The sequence below is a fragment of the Charadrius vociferus genome, unplaced genomic scaffold (genome assembly GCF_000708025.1).
Source record: "Charadrius vociferus isolate BGI_N301 unplaced genomic scaffold, ASM70802v2 scaffold7, whole genome shotgun sequence".
Taxonomy (NCBI): Eukaryota; Metazoa; Chordata; class Aves; order Charadriiformes; family Charadriidae; genus Charadrius; species Charadrius vociferus.
Window position 1 is genome coordinate 8334167 of NW_009649308.1, and position 20530 is coordinate 8354696.

Genomic DNA, 20530 nt, shown 5'->3' on the forward strand with positions numbered 1-20530 from the left:
CCTACAAGCAAAATCATTCTCTAGGGTAACTTACACATAAGTCAGTAGAGAGATACAGGGCTGATTCTTGATTATTGAGTCTTTTTACTGGTGTTTTTCATAGCATTGTTAAAAGCTGACACAATGGGCTTCAGGTTCCACTATGAAAAATTAATTCTAGGAAGCCCCAAAATGCTAACTGAAGTAGTCTGGAATAACTGTAATGGGATAACTTATTCACGTGCAGAAAATTACATTTCTGGATACAAACTTGCAGGTGGACTTGCAATTTACAAAGTGAGTTGGAAAAAATCCAGGCAGCAATGTAGCATAAAATGCTAACTTGCACTGACTGCAGTTCATGCTAGGAGCTGGAAGCATAAAATGCAGGGAAGAGAGAGCTGCAGGTAAGATGTTGGAAGCTTCCTTTATGTTATGCACCTTGTTACCTCTCTAGCTTTCTTCAGCTGCTCCCAGAATGCAGGTTGCAGTTGCCAAAGGCCAACTGCAATGTAAAAAATGCTGTGTTTTCCTCTGCCACTGAAACGTGTTTTTAACATGAAACAGCCTGTCACCCACAGGAGCTGTGCATCTGTCTTAGAATGGAATTCACTTTGTGTACAGGACAAAACTTCCCCAAATTAGCGAGCCTGAGTAGTATCATTCATAGCAGTAGCTCCATCCTGAGCCAGACACATGCAGAGTAGGAACTGTGCCTCCCACTCCAACTTGCAGCTTTTATCTGAAAGCGGAGCTGAGACTGGCAGCAGCAAAACCAGTTCTTGTCTATTTTTTTTTTTTTTGCCAAACACCCATGACAATGGGCTGACTCGTGGATTTATTATTATTTTTTTTTTAATCCTGGTGCAGAATCTTTAAAACTTTAAGGGTAACAATATACCCTAAGGTCCCACCTTGCATGTGGTGAACAGCATCTTTTGCACCACAGTATAGATGATTAGTCCATTTCTTTCAAATGGGTCCCAATGAAGACAGGGAATGTCTTCTGGAAGGAAGTACTCCTCAGTCAATAACTCTGGAGACTAGGACTCTTAAGTAAACAAGGTCTAACGTTTTAATTTCAATTTTGGGGCAGCAATATTGAAAATTAATTCAAAGCACACGAGCTGTGCTTTGGTTCAAAACATTTCCCTTCAGTGGGTAATGCTTTTGCACCTCATGCAGCAGAAACTAAACTAAAAGGAAGGTCCTGATGAATGGTGTGCTGGACTCTTGATGGTGTATGCCAGTAACCTCCTGTGTCATTGGTACGTGGGGAAAGCAACAGCTTTAGATACATTAGTATCACATTGGATGGCAGCAGGTTTGGACTCTGGTGTGTAGTTGTGCATGTTTGCTGTCTACTAACTCACAATACTTATCTTCCTTTGTCACCAAGGACGTGTACAATACTTGAGAATCTGAAGCTCCTTTGCAGCTCCTACTGACTGCAAGATACAGTCTTTAATCTGGCATCTTACTGAAGCAGGCCCAGAGTGAGTGACTGCAATTTACTCTTTTAGTTATTTTTGACTGCACCGCCAGTTGGAACATGTTCGAATCCTCTGTCACCTTGACATACAGGAGATACACCAAGTGGGTAAATCTAATCACTTTGCAGCTTGTTTTGAGAGAGAACCTGGGCTAAACTCCTCTCTCCAGCTTTAAAGTGCTATATGCCTCTTCCTGTTGCTGTAACAGCCATTTTGACAGCTCGATAAGCATGTATAGATGTGAGCAGTCAGGGAGCTGCTCTGATTAACAGTATCTGAACTAGCTTCCTTTCACCTAAGGAGTCAGAGCTCTGAAAAAGTAGTAATGAGTCCTTTGACCCCTGCTGCCTTGCTGTCTATGTTCCAAGGGGTTCAGCCAAAGCTCTTCCCAGTCCTGGAAAAATCCAAGTGCTAGTAACATTCCAAGCAAAAGATAAAGAAGTCTGCCTCCAGGCAGAAATCCTCTATGTTAGGCTCTTCCCTCTACTACATATAAGCCAATGGAATATGGTTATTATATATAAGAAACAGCTAGTCAGTATGAGACACGTATTTGGAATGGAGGAATAAATATGTGTTGATAATATGATCCTTATAAATTCAAAACAGAGCAGCCTAAGAAAGAGGTGAGGGAAGTGTCCTGCAGAAAGAGATTCTGCAGCTTGCTAGGAAAGTGACAGCGATATTTTGATCATAGGTATGTTGAATAAATCTGGAACAACTCTGTTGATTGAACTAACCCTGATGCTATGTGTTCAAATCAAACTGCGTTTTTTAAATATTCTTTAAAAAAAGATCCTCATGTTTATATGGGAAAAAGATCACATAAATAATATTCTTCTGTGTTTATGCAGTGCATTTCATGCACAAATAGCAGTGCTTTTATAGAACACAGAGCCCTTGCCTGTTTTCCTGCAGTTCCAGTAAAACTAAGGTACAGTGACAGCAGTAGGTTTGCTTTGTACCCAGAGATCCAATCAATGCTTATCTTCGGATCCATTTGTACCAGAAGGGCCAGGCAAAGACGCATCTAGCTGGGAATCTGGATTGCCTCATTCTGCCACTGTGGTTGACTTCCCCAAAAAGGCCTTCAGTGCAGGAGATGTTCTGTGATTGTATTTTGGCCTCCTTAGCATGCGTGTGTGATGCTGGGGCTGCTTGGTGAGGGGGCCAAATGCAGAGGGGAGAAAGAAAACAGAGAAGAGAGGGAATCTCTGTATTATAGGCACCAAGGGACACTGTGGAACACAAGCGTCATGGTGACCTGGGACAACGCATGCTCTGTTTTTTCCAGAAATTTCCCAAATTTCCCTCAGTTACTGTGGAGGCACACATTTGCCTCAGAAAGGCGGGAAACCTGTCAGCGCTGTTGACTCAGTTACTACATATTCCTGACCTGCTCCTAGTGCAGCTTCAGGGCTGCGCAACTAAACTGAGCCCTGAGTGCCATCGGCACGTGGTGGGACAACCTGCTATTGCAAACTGGCTGTTGCAAGGTCAAAACCACCAGCTGCTGAAAGAGTAAATGTTTTTACCACTATCACATCAAGAAGGGGAAAACACAAATATTCTAGAGCTACTTCATCACCAGAACTAAATCCTGATTCATCATGACATGAGAATACAGGAACCTCAGACAGAGAAAACTTATCACAGTGCTTCAGTGCAAGGTTATCTTGTAGGGATCACCTAGAATTATTTAAAATAACCTTTGTGGCTGGAGGTCCTTGGAGGATTATAGCACAGCGTAAGAGAGCAAATAGATTTCTTTCCTATTAAAAATTCCTTTGCTTAATTTCTTCCCTCTACTTTTGTTTCCACTCTACATGAATGTGTCACCTCAAGGTCTGATCTGAAGTCCATTGAACTAAAGAGATTTGGAACCTGGCCCCAACACCTACTCTGTGTGGTACGGCGTAAAGGCAGTTTCCTCTTTCATCTTCTGTCTCATATTTCTACCATACTCCTTAGCATTTCTAGAGAGGGGACTATATCACAGTCAGTAACTGCATCTGTTTTCATAGAAGGCTGACTCCAAAAACTATGAAAGCTAATAGAAATCTGTTGATTGACTACAGTAGACTGTGGATCAACCCTCCGCATCTGCATTTAGCCTTTTCCCTCAGTCATGCATCACAGTCCAACTTATTATAAGTCTGTGATTTAAAGAAACATAGATGATGTGTGAAGGTCTCTTAAAAAACAAGAACAGTGCAATGATGTTGCTTTTAAAGCAGTGACTGAAGCTGACAATAAATGTGGATTGAAAAGTTGTGCACTATCCAAAAACTGCAAACACAAGCTCTAAACAAAATCCATATGTGCCTCTCAGAGCTGCAGGTGTCAAAGATATTAAGCCACAAAATGCTTTACATTAAAATAACTTCAAGGACCAGGTTAAGCTCTAAAAACTCCAAGGTAATTCAGAGTTAATCGCAACAGCTAGTCTTTAATATGGTCAGACGGTAGAAAGTGTATGAAACTCATTGCTTGAAGGAACTAGTAGCACCTTATCTAGACAGTATGAATTTTCATACAGATTCAAGGCAAAGATGTAGTTCCAGTTTAAACATTCAAAAGGGTGTTGGTTGTTTCTTAGCTTTCTAGGGCTAAAGTCAAGCTCTTCACATTATTTTAATATATTTTTCTGCAGCTTAATTTCCTGTGTTTTCTTTTATAGTGGCATAAAAAATTGCCCAGCAAAACTCTGAAGGAGTCATAAAACACTTTCTAGAAAAGCTGTAAGGTTGAACTGTTATGTGAATCTACCAATCACTCTCCCAGCCAAGGAAACAAGCAGAGTGACGCACTGGTGCATTTTGAATCCTCTCTGAAGCATCTCTGAAGCTCTTGGAAGTTATCTTGGAAAAATTCTGAGCAGCCTATCCTATCATGTCAGTCCAAAGAATGGAAGTTCTAATTCTGTCATCCATGTGTGAAGATACATATTTTTTCAGTGCATTTTGGATGCGTATTTACAGATAGATTGTTTGAATTTTTATGGTCAAAAAGGCAGGATGGAAACAAGTGATAACCTCAGTCTGGCTGTGATAGCAAACATTCCTTATGAAGCTAGTAGCAAGGGCACATCACAAAACAAACAGAATTCTCTGAGTGCATGTCAATAGGAAAAAAATAGACATCTCCCAGGAATGCATGTATCATTATATTTCCAAATCAAATTTACTTCCAAATAAACAATTTATTTGAACTATCTGACAACTACACATTGTTGGGACTATACAAAAAACAGAGCATCTCACTAATCTCTGAGGCTATGTAATATTCTGTGAGTCTTTCATATTCCAGATATGAATACCCACCTTGTTTGTGTCTGTGGAGTAACCATAAACAAGCATGGCTCTGAAATTCTATTTCAGGTACCTCCACAGGAACCAAATGCAGACTGGAAAATTTTGAAATTTGGTCGTATCAATAGATAATAGTTGGTAGTTCTCCAGTTATTACTATCAGCTGCTGTGTATGTCGGCATACCTATTCTGCAGTCTCCTATACCGTAATTGCCGAGACCTTGGGTCACAGGTTATTTTTAATTTCTTTTTCATAATCTGAAAAGTGTAGAGGTGGGCAGTGAAGGCACAGCTACTGGGCCTGCAGGGAGCGCAACAGCATGGATTAAAGGTCTCGAGATTCAGATGCTGAGGTAAAGTAACAAGGGAAGGCAGAGGTGAGCAATGAAAGGGAAGTGAGTATGCAGAATTTATGCAGAATTTCTTCCATGAACTGAGGTTCATGTCTGACACGTGACAAAGTGGGCAGGATCCTGAGAATGTGGCCAGTTTTTCTAAAATCTGAGATATGCCTATAGCTGCAAACTCATATTTCTGTCAATGAACTGTTACTTAAGTGCCAACTGTCTATTCCTTGGTGTCAGGAAGATGTTCCTTGTAGGACTCATTGCTAAGGTGGTTATGAACTTGTTATATACCATGCATCAGCTACAGAATATACAGATTTTATTCTTTGAACAGTTCAGACAAGCATAGGTAATGGTTTCAAATGGTCAAGATTTTTAGGAGTCTAGCTTTTTGTGTTATCTCTCAGACAATTCAGCTGCTGCCAGAAGTGTAGATAATGTTGTATGAGCAAAGAATAAAACCAGTAGGACTTTCAAGCTTTCAAGTTCATTCATTAATGTTGATTATTCCTGAAGTTTCCCCACTCTTGTATTCCAAAAGTAATTGTACAGAAACCTCTTTCTGCATACTGAGTTTTCTTTTTCCTCATTTTTTTAGCACTCTCTTTTGTATCGAGACACTTCCAGGGACTTTCAGTTGTACACATGGTACACTATGCTGTCACTGATAGATTAGACTTTGTAGGTGACATGTAGGTCAGATGTTTGAACTCCTCCAATGCTAATTATTATTGGCTACAAAAGAGGTGTGTGAAGGGAACCCCAGTTATTATAATGTTGTGCTGCCTTAGATTTTTTTTCATTTGACCATTTCTGCCAAGATTTAACCATTCTCAATCAATGACTTAGATTGTCCTCCACTGTTCCTTAATCCCTGCTAGCCAGAGTGCCCTTCATGTGTCAAGCACAGCACTCCCATCAGCTGTGTGTATTGGATTAAGAATTCAGTATCAAAATCACTTATGGGCTGTTGTTGTTTTCCACAAGTGTTGGATTTTATAAGATTCTCCAAAATTTATCAAGTCTTTCATAAAATGACAGCTGTTACTGCTCTGTTGTTTTCAGGTCACAGACTACATCTAGGCCTTTAGGAGGCACCTTTGTAAGATGCCTTTTTTTATTATTGTCCCAAAATACAGCACGTATCAACTTCCAATATATATATCTCTATAATCTTTACTACTGTCAAATCCAAATTTCAGTAAGGATCATGAAAAAAAGAAATGCTATCTACATACCATTCTTCTAATGAGAATCTCCCCATGGCCTTCTTCCTTAATCCTTTCACCATTGTATAAGAGAAAGGAAATCACAAGCTCAGAGATTGTTTATACTGCTGCATGACCAATGGTCTCAGCACAGTTCATGAAGAAATTTTGCTGCCTGGGGACTTAGGCAATAGAGGGACTGATTAACATACAGAAAGAAAAAGAGTTTCTGTGTTTGCAGCTTGTCAGGGTTGAGAACCTTGCAGATCTTTCATGGTAGGCCAGAGATCTGATCTTTTGGACAGCGCAGAGTTCTAAAGTTTCGCAAGTTATATGTGATGTCTGGATCCATCTCCAAATTCTCATTAAATACTTAGGTGTTTGAACCATGCGTATTGGTTCAGGCACAGCTTTTAAAAGAATAATATGCCTTTTGCTAAGTTACTCACAAAAAATTTTGATCTTGAGTATTGCTATAATAGTCTGTTTACAGTCTGGAATTCAGGATATGAAGTGTTTCTGACTTTAATCTCAGAGGTGTAGCATCAGTCAACAGAGATACATTTTATATAGGAGGTAACAACTATTCTTTTACTAACGGCATGGAAAACAGTATCTGCTCAGTAAGAGACCACCTGAACATCTCTTAATATTACCATATTCGCATGTTTTTTTCTCTTTCCTATTCAGGCCTCACACCCATCTATTTAAGGCAATTAAAACTCCTTGTAAGATCGGAGCCATGAGTTTCTCACTTAAGTGATATGAAAAGGGTAGATGGTAGGAACAAGAATCGTATAGAGAATGGAAAAGTTGGGCACAATATGCCTTCCTTCATCCCGCAAATATTTGGATTTGGGTTTTTAAGAATGGAAGGGCGAGAAGACTAGAACTGAGAACCTGGGAGCTCTGGTGCATGAGCTGGGTAAACCCCAAAATCTCTTCACCAAATGGTTTATTGTATGTTCATTCTACAGTGGAAAGTCATTCCATCAGAGCATTCCAACTGCCCAGGTTGAAGATTTTGGTGGTAATTCAGCACAATAATAGATTGTATTATGCACATGCTTCTGTGTTTACATATATGATATCTATCAGGTCAATAGATGGTGTACATACTCAGCACCTCGCAAGGCTGAGTCTTTAAGAATATCTACACAGTAGAGTGCAGTGTGTTACCTGGACTAGCTCAGTTACTGGAAGGAATTGAGAGAAGGTAGCACTGAGCTCATTGCAGGTGCATTTTTCCTGCTTCTTAAGTGAGTTTTGCAGTGCAGTGAGTTCTGCACTGTCCTAACTAGGCTGCTTACAGGATCTAAAATAGCTAGTTCGAAGATAAAGGTATTACGAAGTCATGCTGCAGTCTACTGTGGAGACATAGCCTCATTTATTTTTAGGTGGTGTTCTCAGACCACTATTGTGGTCTATAGAATCATAGATCATAGAATGGTTTAGGTTGGAAAGGACCTTGAAGACCATCTAGTTCCAACCCCCCTGCCATAGGCAGGGACATCTCCCACTAAACCAGGTTGCCCAAGGCCATGTCCAACCTGGCCTTGAACACCTCCAGGGATGGGGCTTCAACAACCTCTCTGGGCAACCTGTTCCAGTGCCTCACCACCCTTAAAGTGAAAAATTTCTTCCTAATGTTAAATCTAAGCCTGCCCTCTTTCAGTTTAAAGCCATTCCTCCTTGTCCTGTCACTACATGCCCTAGTAAAAAGTCCTTCCCCAGCTCTCCTGTAGGCCCCCTTTAGGTACTGGAAGGCCGCAATAAGACATCTTTATATTTAGTCCAGTTATGTATGTAGGCACCACCTGGCATTTTGTTGTTACTTCATTTGCTAAAGAACAACGAAAAGTACAGCAGAAAAGTGGTTTGAATTTGATACAGAAAAATCATAGTACCAAAGGAGCTTAAACTTAAATGTGTTACTAATCATGAACGTTCTTGGAAGGCAGTGTGTTTAGTCGGGGCAGCAAGCTTAAAAAATACTGGTGCCAGATGGGCTGATTCATACATCAGCGTGCAGCCTTATCTGCTGAGAAATCAAACCAGCAAGTGCAATATGGAAACCCTTTCTAAATCCTGCAATTGTGCATTTTTGCTTCTGATGTAAACTTCCTCCATCTTAGATCTACATATTCCAGAGCGTACTCAAAAATTTTAGATCTTTAACTGAACTCTAAATGCTTTGATTTGCAATAGTTCCATGTAGAAATGATACAATCTACAATAAACGTTCCATTTATAAAGGCACTGGCCATAGTAGTGCCATAAAACAGCTGCAGCTAAATGCTTGAAGAACTTGAACTTGAAGTTTATTTTCATGACAGGAGGCATGAGGTCTGAAGTCCACTCTAGCTCAAGAGCTGATCCAGCTCTAGGAATGATGGTGCATTCTCTCCCTGACTCTATAAATTTCCTCTCCTCTGATGATGCCTGGAGCATCCTGAGGTAGAAGGAGGGAGTTCAAGCTCAGAAGCAGATATTGTCCTCTCGGGTGTCACTAGTGTGTAAAAAGAGTCCCAATGAATATGAACCTAGTATTTTTGGTTACATATATGTGATGATAAGATATAATTCAGATAGTAAAATATGTTTCAGAGCTGCAAAAGGGAGGAATATCTAGTTCTGTACAAGACAGAAGGTCTGGATTTTGCCAATGTGAGAAAGAATAGGTTTCAAAAAAAAAAAAAAGAAAAGTTAGCAGTGAATCTGTGGTAGAAGCTGGTAGGATTGAACCACTGGTGAAAAGCAGAAGATGCTTCATAACATATGTCTGACAACTACTTAAGATTCATGGTGGCTGGTGCCAGGGAAACAGGATACAAACACTGCATCTCTTTGTGTCAGCAAGTCCAGTGTCACTATGGATGCAGGAGACATTAATTCCAAGGGGAGAGCAGTGCCAACTTTTCTCAAAGGAATCCCTTCAACAGCTCCTCCACTTAGGTAGTTATGAAGTTCAGTTTCCAATGAAAGTTGCTGCCTCCTGGCATTACCTCTGCTTCATTAAATAAGGAGGCAGTTATTTGGGAAGTTACACTCTACAAGGCCTGCAGAAAGGTAGGAGGAAGAGCCCGAAGTCACTGTGACTAGTACTACTCATTTCTGAAACGCAGCTTGAGAAACTGAGAGGAAACATACGTGACAGAATATAATAAGCACTTATGAGAGTAATTTGAATGGATGGCTAATGGCCAGAGCTATGGCACGTTCCATTAAAAAATAACCAGGGAAACCAGAGAAGTGAATTTCCTGCATATCGTGGGATGCTGCACAAAAGACATCGTATGCCAGACACATAGGAATGGAAAGCTGGCATAAGATGTGCAAGAGTGCTTGAGATTTCTATTCAGATGAGGTATGAACATTACCGCTGAAGATAGAGCACCAAATATGATATGCATAATCACTGCAGAAAGCAGAATGCAGATAACCTGTGAAATCACAGAAGATTCCTGGTTCTCTTTTGCTTATATTGCTGCAGATGTATCCGAATTGCAGGTTCAATTAGGGAAAAAATAAACCTTAGTGTGATTCTCATTTTTAATGAGATGCTGCCCAGCTAGCAATTTAACGGCCCATCATATGTAGCAGATGTTAGACTATAGATAGATTCTAGGAGCAGTTAAGATAATGGATCACAATTCAGGAAAGGCTCATTCTGATCATTTTCTGGATTTATCACTTTAAACACCAGTACAAAATTCTAGCTGAAGGCTGTGAATAGCAAGTACTTAATTTGGTAAGAAGGAATTGGGAGTTTACAGGGGCCCTTGCTCTTCCTTACTAGGTCACTGTAGAATGTTTTAAAATCTTGATAGGTATCATGACATTTACAGCCTCATGAGCAGAAAAAAGCCAAACAGTTCACTGCCAAAGAGCACTTGAAGCAAAACGAGTCAATCTAGAAGCATTCATGTTTCTATACTAAATACTGTACAGAGATATTAAGGAAAAAAAAAAAAAAGAAAAAGAAAAAGTTCCTGACCCCAAATTACAATTACATACTGAGAGTGGGATTTCTGTGATTTAACTTAAACTGTCAAAAAAGTAAGCATCTAGCATAAGCTATTTGCCTGTGCTCCCTCAATAATCCGTGGAGAGAGACAGGCATCTCCAGGGAAAAATTCTTCTCAATCTGGGTAACAGGATGGATCACCCTCTGGGGACGGCATGTTTCCAACAGCTATAAAGGGTATCTAGATGATTCTCTTGCCAACTGAAGTTTACATTAGCTGGAAAAACAAACCAGATTTTGGGCACACCAGTCCTTCTTTTAATCTGCAAACAGAAAAGGAGTTCATGTCCCCAGCATCTTACCACTTAATCTAATAGCACTAGTTAGTGAAATAAAGCATACTACCTTACAAACTTTCTTTCCTATGTGTTAGATCATCATAGATAAAACTCTACCATCAACTAGATGCCAAAGCGCTAGATCGGAAGTTGAATGGGATGAACCTCATCCCAGGACACAAGAAGAGTGGGATCACGGCATCAGATGAGTTATGTGCTTGAAATGCTTCTTCCTCATTAAAAAAGTATTCTAGACACCTAGATCAGATATTGATATAGACATCCGACAGGCAGATATATATAATCGTCAGGACAGATGAATCCTACTAAAAATTGATGGGTGGGTGCCATTTATTCTCCAGTAAGTGCAATGAACACACTCCAGTCCCAGCTGAACAGCAAACTGACTTGTGCACTCATGTCCCTCCACCATTGCGTATTGCCTCCTGCTCACAGGTTTTGGTCAGGGAACAGCTGTTTTCTTCAGACAATGAAATTCTCTGGTGAAAGTCAAATAAAACCCCTTTCTATGATGCTGCATGAATACTCTTTTATAAATGGAAATGCCACTAAGACAGACACGTAGGGAAAAGCTCCAGTCAAATCTACCAGCCATTAGGCCATGTCGGGAATGTTGTAACAGCCTTGTGAAAGATCCTGCTTAGTCTCTTTCATACAGTGGCTCTTAATAATGAGCATATAGTAAATGTACAGTCTGGAGGAATTTACTATACAGTATCCAATTGGATTTATATAGTCATAAACTTCTACAGCACTGCTTCTATGATTTACAACAGTCTCCACTAATTATAAAGCAGAGATGTAAAAGGCAAATGTTACCAGACTGGTTGTACAGTGATACTGTACAAATGCACATTTGCCACAGCAATTTTGAATTGCTTGTTAATGGAGAACCATTGCAAATAACCATGTATTTTAGCCTGCTCTTATGAAAAGCACCAAAAGCAGAAACCTATGAAGTTTGTGGGATGGGGTTTTATTGCAGTGGAGTTTAGAGATAAGGGAAGGAGTGGGGAACAGATAGTCTATGGAGCCCATCAATGAAACTTCTGCTACCTTCTGCCTGGATTGTTGGGGACTAGACTTGGTAGCTTACCTGATCCCTTCCCAAATCTATACTTCTTATTTCCTAAAAAGAAACCACCATAGGAAATACTGTAACTTAACTGTGGGACAAGCCTCTCATGACCTAAAAGGATACAGAAGGATGTTTACTTCACAGAAATTTTCCAGCACAGACATTTATTTTTGCTGTTACTCAGCATATTAAATAACTATTTCAACTGTATGTCACTAAATAACTATTTCAACTATATGTCATTAATAGAAATTACCTGGGCATCGTGGGCAGCACAGCTGTGGTACATGCACAGGGGAAGGACAGTGTAGACTTGGGCATCTTATTCTGCTGCACAGTACATTTCCATTCTGCAGGTGGAACATAATACAATACTTTAATGAAAAGGGCTGTCTCACCAATTTCTGTGTTCTCTATTCTGCATGTAGATATTTTAAAAAGAAACGCCCTTTTACAGCATTCTTATTTTGCTCACACCAGGGTAAGCTCAGACTACTTTCACTGCTTCTGAATTTATGCTGGAGGTCAGAATGGAGCATTTGCATTTCCAAAACTAAGACACAGATAATGAATGGTAGGTCTCTGAGGTATCCCCTAGTGAGGGTTAGTTCAAGACCGCAAGAGACAATAGCGTCTGTAATTGTTCCTGAAAACTGTGGAGAGTCTTTTGTTTTCATTTTATGGGTTCCCCAGTAGACAAAAAACACAAGTTGGTAAGTAGCCATTTTTCTAAGAAATATGAGTAAGTCTTGGGAATGGTGTTCATTATTCTTGTCATTAACATAATATTCTATTTGACCACATCTAAGTTTGATTTATAATTAAAAGACAGGGAATTTTCATTCTCCAGTGTCTGTAACCAGAAAAGACTATCCATTTCAAATTCCCATTTCCCATCTATAATTCATCCTCCCAATTTAGCTCCAAGTTGCTCATGTTTATAGCAAGAAAGATCTTTCAGCATGAACATTGATACTATGCTGTGACTGTAGTTTTGGGTGGTGTCAGGAATAAGCCCACTTCATTTTCATATGCCTTCTGGAGCACTGAAATGTTTCCATTGGAGGTGCAGACTTCCTTAGATAGCATATGTGTAGGCTTTTCTAGCCATCTCTTTCAAAATAATCCATTGTCTCCAAAATATCTGCAGACCACAGGCTGGAATCATACTGTTAGATCATTACTACCCACGAACTACATTTGTGCATCTGCTTTGGAAAGAGACACTAAAAATGATATCACCATCTGTTTCCAATGATGATTGAAATTAAATATACTGATTTTATAGAGGAAGAGCAAATTTTAGGCTGTAGACTCTTTCCGGGAGAGGGGCTGCTGGTCTGCCCAGCTCCTTGCCCAGTAGACCATCATCTGAGAGTCTGTAAGGCAGTGTCGTAGAAGAAAGGCCAGCACTGCCTGCTAGCCTGGCTCTACGTTGCTTACTTGACCTGTTCCATGGCCTCGTTCCCTTTCTAATTATTAGTCCTGTGAAATCTCCTGAGGTGAATGTTTACTCCCTGTGCATGATCAGCTGGGATAAAAATTCTGCAGGCCTACTTGAGTCCTTGGTGCTGCCTGCAGTATTCGCTGTTCGCAGAAGGACAGAATGATTTTAACTGATCTTGGGCTTGGTAAGACTGATCTTATGCTGAGATTCGCAGTGGTATTCGGGACCCCAAGCCCTGCTGACCACAGGACTACAGTACTTAACTTAGACTTAAGCTCCTGTAGGCCTCTGTGAGTCAGGGCCACAGTTAGCATTTCTGCATCAGATACCCAAAGAGTAACAATACGTCTCCCTTCCCAAGCTGCGTTATCAGTGCTAAGTGTAAGAGCATTCATTTCAGCCCCTGAAGTCTGCAGATCTGACTATGACCACAAGCAAAAAGCTGCTGTATTTTAAAGAGTAAAATAATGATCTGACAAATGGTGAGTGCTCCAACTTACCTGACAGTAACAGCCAACAGTCTCCACTGTGTATTGGGGGGGAGGAGGGGTTGTAAAAGAAAGGGAGAACAGGGCAAGAACACTGAATTATGTTTTGTTTTATTCTGGTTTAAGTATGTAAATTGTAACTTGTAAAAATACAATACTACATACACACAAAACCAGGAGGGCTGGTTGGTTGTTTTTTTAATCCCAGGCTGAATAATTTGGCCTCTGTTCAATTAATTTGTCTCACCTTTTTCTTAAACATTAGAAAAGCGTGTGTTGGGGGCAATGGATGGACAGACTGGTTTAGAGATGGAGCAGAGATCTTGGTCTGTTGCCTGGCTGATAAGACTTGTTTTGGGCAGAGATCATATGTATCATGATGTTTGAGGCCACAAGAAATTTTGGTCATGAAGACCCCTTGGGATTTTTTCACTTTTCTCTGCAGTGTGAGTGAGCAGGTTGCTGGTTCAGGCTCTGCAGACATCCTTTGCCTAACTGACTTACTGCCAGGCAATCATAGGTGCGCTACACTTAGATGTCTCCTATTTGTTGTCTGTGGCACACTTCAGTTTCATTTATTATGCTGTAATATTTGATTTAAGGTCTGTGCTTGTGCTGTGTCATGGCATGTCTTCTAATGCTTTATCTAGCTTTAATTTTGTTAAAATTATAAATTATTGAGGGTTTACTGATGATCTGGAGCTTTTACTGTCGGTCAGTGTTCTGAGGGCATTTCTTTTGGCCAGGACAAACTCAAATGGATGGCTGGATGCTGCACTTGTTTTTTGGAGTTGTCTTTCCAGGCAAAAAGAGTCACACCCCAGACCTCCGTCAGCATCCTCACTGCTGAAATAACCCCAAGTTAGATGTTGTACCCTCATGGGGCAACAAAGGTAAAAGAGAGCAAACAAGGAAGCTGAGTCCTGAACCACTTCTGAGCTGCATGTACTGATAATTACTACAAGCACTTTTCTTCTTTACTAGCCTTGTTGCCCTGAACTGTCACGCTGGTCTTCCATGCCCACATGCGAAGGAAAGAAATAAAACATACTCCATTTGCTGGAGCCTCACAGTGTGTGGGTATGCCTGGATCACGGCAGTGCTGTTCTCTAGAGGAGCATTCCATGCACTTTCCCATCCCTCCAGACTGTTTAACATCTTCCTAAAAATCATTGAGATTTGTATCCAAATCTGTAGGGTTTCCAGCGAATTTCATCCCCACCCAAGACACAGCCTTCCAGCTATTTAATAAGTGTTCTACCACACATGGACTCCAAGGGAGTTTTCAACTTTACATATAGATCAGCAGAAGTGAGTGGAAACTCCTTTTTGCTGTAACTGGGGTCTTTTCCTTTTCTTCCTATTACCTTGTTTTTTCTCTTATGGATACATTCTGCTCCACAGATCTGAGATGCAGCCAAGCTTTTAGGACTACTGTTTGTGCATCTCTGCACTAAATTGTAGTAGCAGATCCCTCAGAGCAAATGCTGCCCAGAGGCCCGATATTTTACACTTTCAGGGGGAAAAATAGCCAAGAAAACTTTATTCTGCATTAAATACAGCAGACAAAACTCAGCATCTGGAGTGTCTCGTGTGTTAGTGATTAAGATCCCTTATTGTGTAGTCATTTTAAAGTTCTCCAAGGGACATATTCTGCCCTCATTTTCCTACCCTCCCCCCGCCCCCCAGCTGCATATGACATACTTAGGAGATCTACAACTGCTGTGTCTTCATATCAGGCATCAACTGAAGGAGGCCAAGGACCTGCCCTTTCACGTCCTACCCGATTCTCTCTGCTGCCCATACCCTGTTCTCATTTTTCAGCATCTCATTCTTTTTTCATAGATTTTTACAAAGGGTGATATCCAAGCCTGTTCCTTCAGCACTTGAGGGCAGTAGATGCTTTGAGTGTGGCAATGCCTCTGAAGATGTGGGCGTTGTACATAGGTCAAAATTCTACCGAATTCAGGTTCAGCATAATTGTCCATGTTGATGGAACTGCAAGGAATATATATTTAGGTAGTGGGGTCCAGTTATTCAAGATGGAATGCTCAGCATTGACAAAGTTTCTGGCTAGCTGAGGAGCTGTTTTGTCTATCCCATGCAAGTATTTTTTGGCAGTATTGGCTTTCTCTGTGAATGTTTTCTCTCTGCTAGGATCACCTGCCTCTATTTCCTGCAGCATGATCAGGACCCATTAGTGACAACAGGTTTGGGCTTTGCCAAATTAAGATACGACATAAAGGATTCTAGTCAATTAAGCAAGTAGAAGAAGTTGCAGAATCAATAACTTAGCAGTCCTACCTCAGAGCAAAGACAATTAACGCAGTAAACAAGGCCATAGGGTTCTAGATAAGGATGCCATCTTTCTCCTACACGATACTTCTTATCTTGAAACACACAGTATGTATCGGAATCTGTAAAACAGTAAAGAATTGAATTAGCTATGAGTGAATGTTCCTATTGTGTGCTTATGAAGTGGTTTAGGTGTGCAGTGTTTTCTGTAAACTATTTTTTCTTTCCCTGGAGAATCACACAAAGGAAACACCCTTAATTTTATGTGCTGTTGTTTCTAACCTCCCGAACCAAAATAAATGACACGGCCTCCCATCTTTCCAAAATTGCAGCTCCTGAAATAGCTAACCGAATGGCTTTCATACACGGTGAGTTTATCCTCTCACCTGCAACAACACAGGTTAAAATCCCGTTTAGGTAACATAATTAAAGTGCTTGATTGCTCAGACAGATTTATAGGAAACAAAACCTTTTCACTGCAAAACCAAAGCAATTGGCTCAACTCAGGAAAATCCTAGGTTGTACAGCAGAGAGATTTTGAACAAGGGGACTGCAGAAGGAAGATAAATGCATACAACTGCATGTTCAGTATCTCCATATTTTAACAACCTAACAAAAAAGAAGTTTGTACTAGTATTTCAGAAAAATTTGTGCTGACTTACATATGCATCAGCATTCAAAATATTTTAAGATCTTTCTGTTCAGTAAGCAATTCTAATCTTGCAGATGCAGTTTTGCAGATATCTATCTACTTATCAGACATTACTGTCCTGTCTCTCCCTGTCACATTACAGTTTCACATTGAAAACCCAAATCTCTTCAATAAAAGGGTGTTTCTCATGTGTTTGCATGAGAGAAGTCCTTCCTGTTATCTTAATGATGTCCAAATTCAGCTTAATTCATCACCCTCAGTATAGATGATACTTCAGAGTATCAAACAAAATACTGCTTTTCCAAGTGATAGTCCAAGCAAGGGACATTCTTCACATTCACTGGGCTAAAAGAAGGTAGCAAGAGGTAGGGATTATTAGTAGCAACTGCGAAGTGATCTGCTTTCACTTCACACAAAAGCATGACAAATGAAATACAGGATCTGAAAAAGCAGACGGCTGAAGTGGAGTTTGATAGTTTTTCACACCGTGCTTTCTTTGAACAGGGAGACCTGCACGTTGTTTTCTTGTGAGTAAATTCAGCGGAGATGGCAGCCTGTTTGGAACTCAGTCTCTTTTTTTTCTTTTTTTTTTTTTTAATCTACCTCCTTAGAAGCAGAAGGTGCTGATACTGAGGCTGAAAAATTTAACTACTTCTCAAGGGCAAACAGTGTCCTTTCTAAGAAGGCGGCCAAACCCCAGCCTATGCAGGTGGAGAGAGCATTCCCGAGAGCTGGTAACACGGCTGTAGCATTCAATAACTCCTAGACTTATTTGGGTAGTTATTCCTCCTTGCCATGCTTTCTGAAATGTGTTAACATCTCCCACAGATGACAGGCTTTGTAGAATTATTCCCTTTGTTTTGTTTGTATTCTTTTCAATTCTTCTCATCAAGTTTTTGACAGTGCTTAGACTCTAATTTTCTCAAAGGATGTATCTAATCCAGTTCATATGAGGTTGTTTTTGGAACACAACAGAACAGTCTTGGACGAACTTTACACTAGCTGAAAACTTCAGCACAATAGTCTTACACATGGGACAAAATCCAGATAATCCGTCAGATGTTTACAGAGGTCACTAAAATGGAATTAAGCACTCTCTCGATTCAGGATATTTGAAATAAAACAGATTCTCCAATTGATGTGTTATGTTCTTTATGATGCAATGAAACCTGTACAGCGTCAGGAAAATGTGCCCCAAAGGTGGGTGTGACCTGAGTCTACTAAATGGAGGATTACAAGGAGGAAGAATGTTAGGAGGTTTTGAACGCACTTCCACAGTTTAGGACATTCTTATTTGAAGATCTTTTCTGAACCACATCTGTCAAATAGAAGGAAAACATCAAACTTGGGTGAAGGTGACAGCTTTGTTTGAAGTCTACTTACGTTTTACTTGTTCTAGTTTACCTCCATCTATGAAAAGGAGACAGAGCACACCAAAAAAGATAAAATGAAAATCCTCCAATATCCACTTTTTTCTCATCTTTATCGACAAAAGGAAAAGAAAGAGCCGCCAAAGTAGAGAATGTTGAGCTGTTGGGAAGACAAGAATAAATTAATTAAACTAAAATCCCGTAAATTCTCTGACATGATTTCATCCAGCACAGAGAAATCCTAAACTGTCAGAACCAAAAAAAATTGGTCTATATCATGGATCTTCATTTCATGGAAACAACTTTGGCTTCAGGTCGTTTAATTTTTGGAAAAGGGGCCACATTCCCATTCATGAAAGCTGAAAACTGGATATTACTTCTAATGAAGTCCTTATTTTATTCCAAAGCAGAGAAATCTGGCAAGTAAGGAATCTAAATTCTTAAAGTTCTCTTTTGCAAGAAACTAGCTGGGGAGATTTTCTTGGAGAGCAGCTCTTTTGGATGTAACTTAGGAGATACAGGTGTCGGTTGTAACATATTTGCCTTCATTATAAAATGAACCGTGGATATACCTGCTCTATTGGCCCTGCACGATGGAAATCCATGCTTCGGGGGAAATGCTGGCCATGCTGTAGTCCATGGGAGTTTTTGTCACTGCATCTAATAGGCTTCCACCCCTCCTCCCCTCTCCCAACCACTATTGTTCTGAGATTGTGTGTAATTAATTTTTCTAGAGTTAACCCTTCCGTTGCCTTGATATCAGAAAGTAGAATGGGGGAATGACATGTCATCTTCATTCTTGTAGATCTTTAATGTCAAAATCTTGCATATGGAGCAAAGCTTAATGTATTCTTCTCTGTGTGATGCAGAGATGGTATTGTACTTGCTGCATGTGCCGTTCTGTTTATCTTTTTCTGGCTTTTAAAAGGGAAATTATTTTACAATGAAAAAAAGGGAGAAAATAATTAACTAAAGTAAATATTATTTATTTTTGATAGCCAACCTAAGATTTTAAATTGAGAAATACATGTTGATACTTTACTGTTTATCAGAATTCATTGTGAAAATATTATCTTCCCAGAGTAATTTTTCCATCATTCACAATGTTGGAACGATTTGGGTTTGATTTTAAGAGTCTTGCTGTGGATTCACAATTAGTTTTACAAAAGTTTAAAAAAAAATAATACACCATTGGGCAAATAAACTATCTGCTTTGTAAATTAATTTGACCTCTTCAGATTTCACGTAAATAATATGAATATGTTTCAGCTCACAGGTAACCACAGCAGAAATAATAATTTATATATGTATATTCAAAATTTAGTGGTGGATAACTTAGAGAAATTAACTAAACAGTAAGATAACAAGCACTTAAAAAGAAAATCTTCCTATTAAGACTGTTGAGATCTAGGATATTTTAACAAAGGGTGGGTGATCTGATTGTATCAGAGTGGTTTTATTGCCTTTACTCTTTAAGGGTTCTCTAGTCTACATTCCCAAACCACAACCAAAATGGACATCTTCCTTAACTAATCCAATCTATGCAACTACTCTCTCTATACTCAGCTCATTCAAAATAATGCAAATTGCATCTGAAAACATTAAAAAAAAATGCAATTTTAAAAGTACACTCCCTATGCTGTAACAATATGTAACTATTTATTTTGCAAGCTGAGACTAATATTCCAATTTCAGAAGAAAAGTTTAAGTCAATTTTCCTTTCAACGTGTTCAAATCATGTAGGACATTTTTAAGCCAAACAATCTTTTAAAAACTCGTTTAAAATTAAAACCTCCTAATTTAGTCCCAGGACATCATGCATGCATTGAGAACAACAGTAGCACATCACTGGGGCTAGCAGGAATAGGAATGTTTAAATATTTTGGCCTTCTTGGGGGTTGCTTAAGCAAACAATATTTATAATGGAGTACAGTTATCCTTTGTGCAGCACTTTACCTGTTAGCTAGATTGGTTAGTTCGAAGGGAAAGGCTCAGAAATCCGTCCATTTTAAATGTCAGGGCTTCAAAAGGAAGAACATTTTAAAACTTGGACTGCTTACGCTCAGAAATGCTGCACGGTAATTTGAAATGGAGGAGTTAATAACAGAAATGGGATGGGGACTTTTGATGTCTTTCTTAATTCTCTTTAATTTCTGTATTGTTGTTACTCCAAATATAAACACATACTTTTCACTATTAGCACACTCCCTTTATTTCCCCAAAGGGCAACGTCCTAAAAATATTCCTGGATTTAAACAATCTCAGTTAGAATTAACCTGTTAATTATTGGTGTGTTTTCTGCTTAGCAGAAAGAAAGAAAGCGATCAAGGGCACATGGGTCTATTTTGAACGCCTCGCCCGCCGAAGAGCCCTGGTTAGTAACTGCAAGTGCCACAGTCCGGCCTCGCCACGTTTTACGATTAATGAAAAAAAAAGCAAGCGGGAGTGAGCCTAGCTGGGAGAGGCTGTGCGAGGAGGGTGCTACCGGCGGCACCGGGCGATGGAGCGGCGGACGGGCGCGGAGCCGGCGGGGCCG

At 39.8% G+C, this 20530-nt stretch overlaps 1 protein-coding gene across 1 annotated transcript in view; it reads right to left on the minus strand.

Moving 5' to 3' along the window:
• The window catches only part of CHRDL1 (chordin-like 1), a 39985-nt gene extending 21881 nt beyond the window's left edge, over positions 1-18104 (minus strand). The window contains exons 1-3 of the mRNA XM_009889297.1: positions 18008-18104; positions 15982-16094; positions 11999-12092 (exon numbers count right to left, since the gene is read on the minus strand). Coding sequence (XP_009887599.1) covers positions 11999-12092; positions 15982-16094; positions 18008-18104 — 304 coding nt within the window. The remainder of the gene's footprint in view (positions 1-11998; positions 12093-15981; positions 16095-18007) is intronic.
• Positions 18105-20530: the final 2426 nt, after the last annotated feature.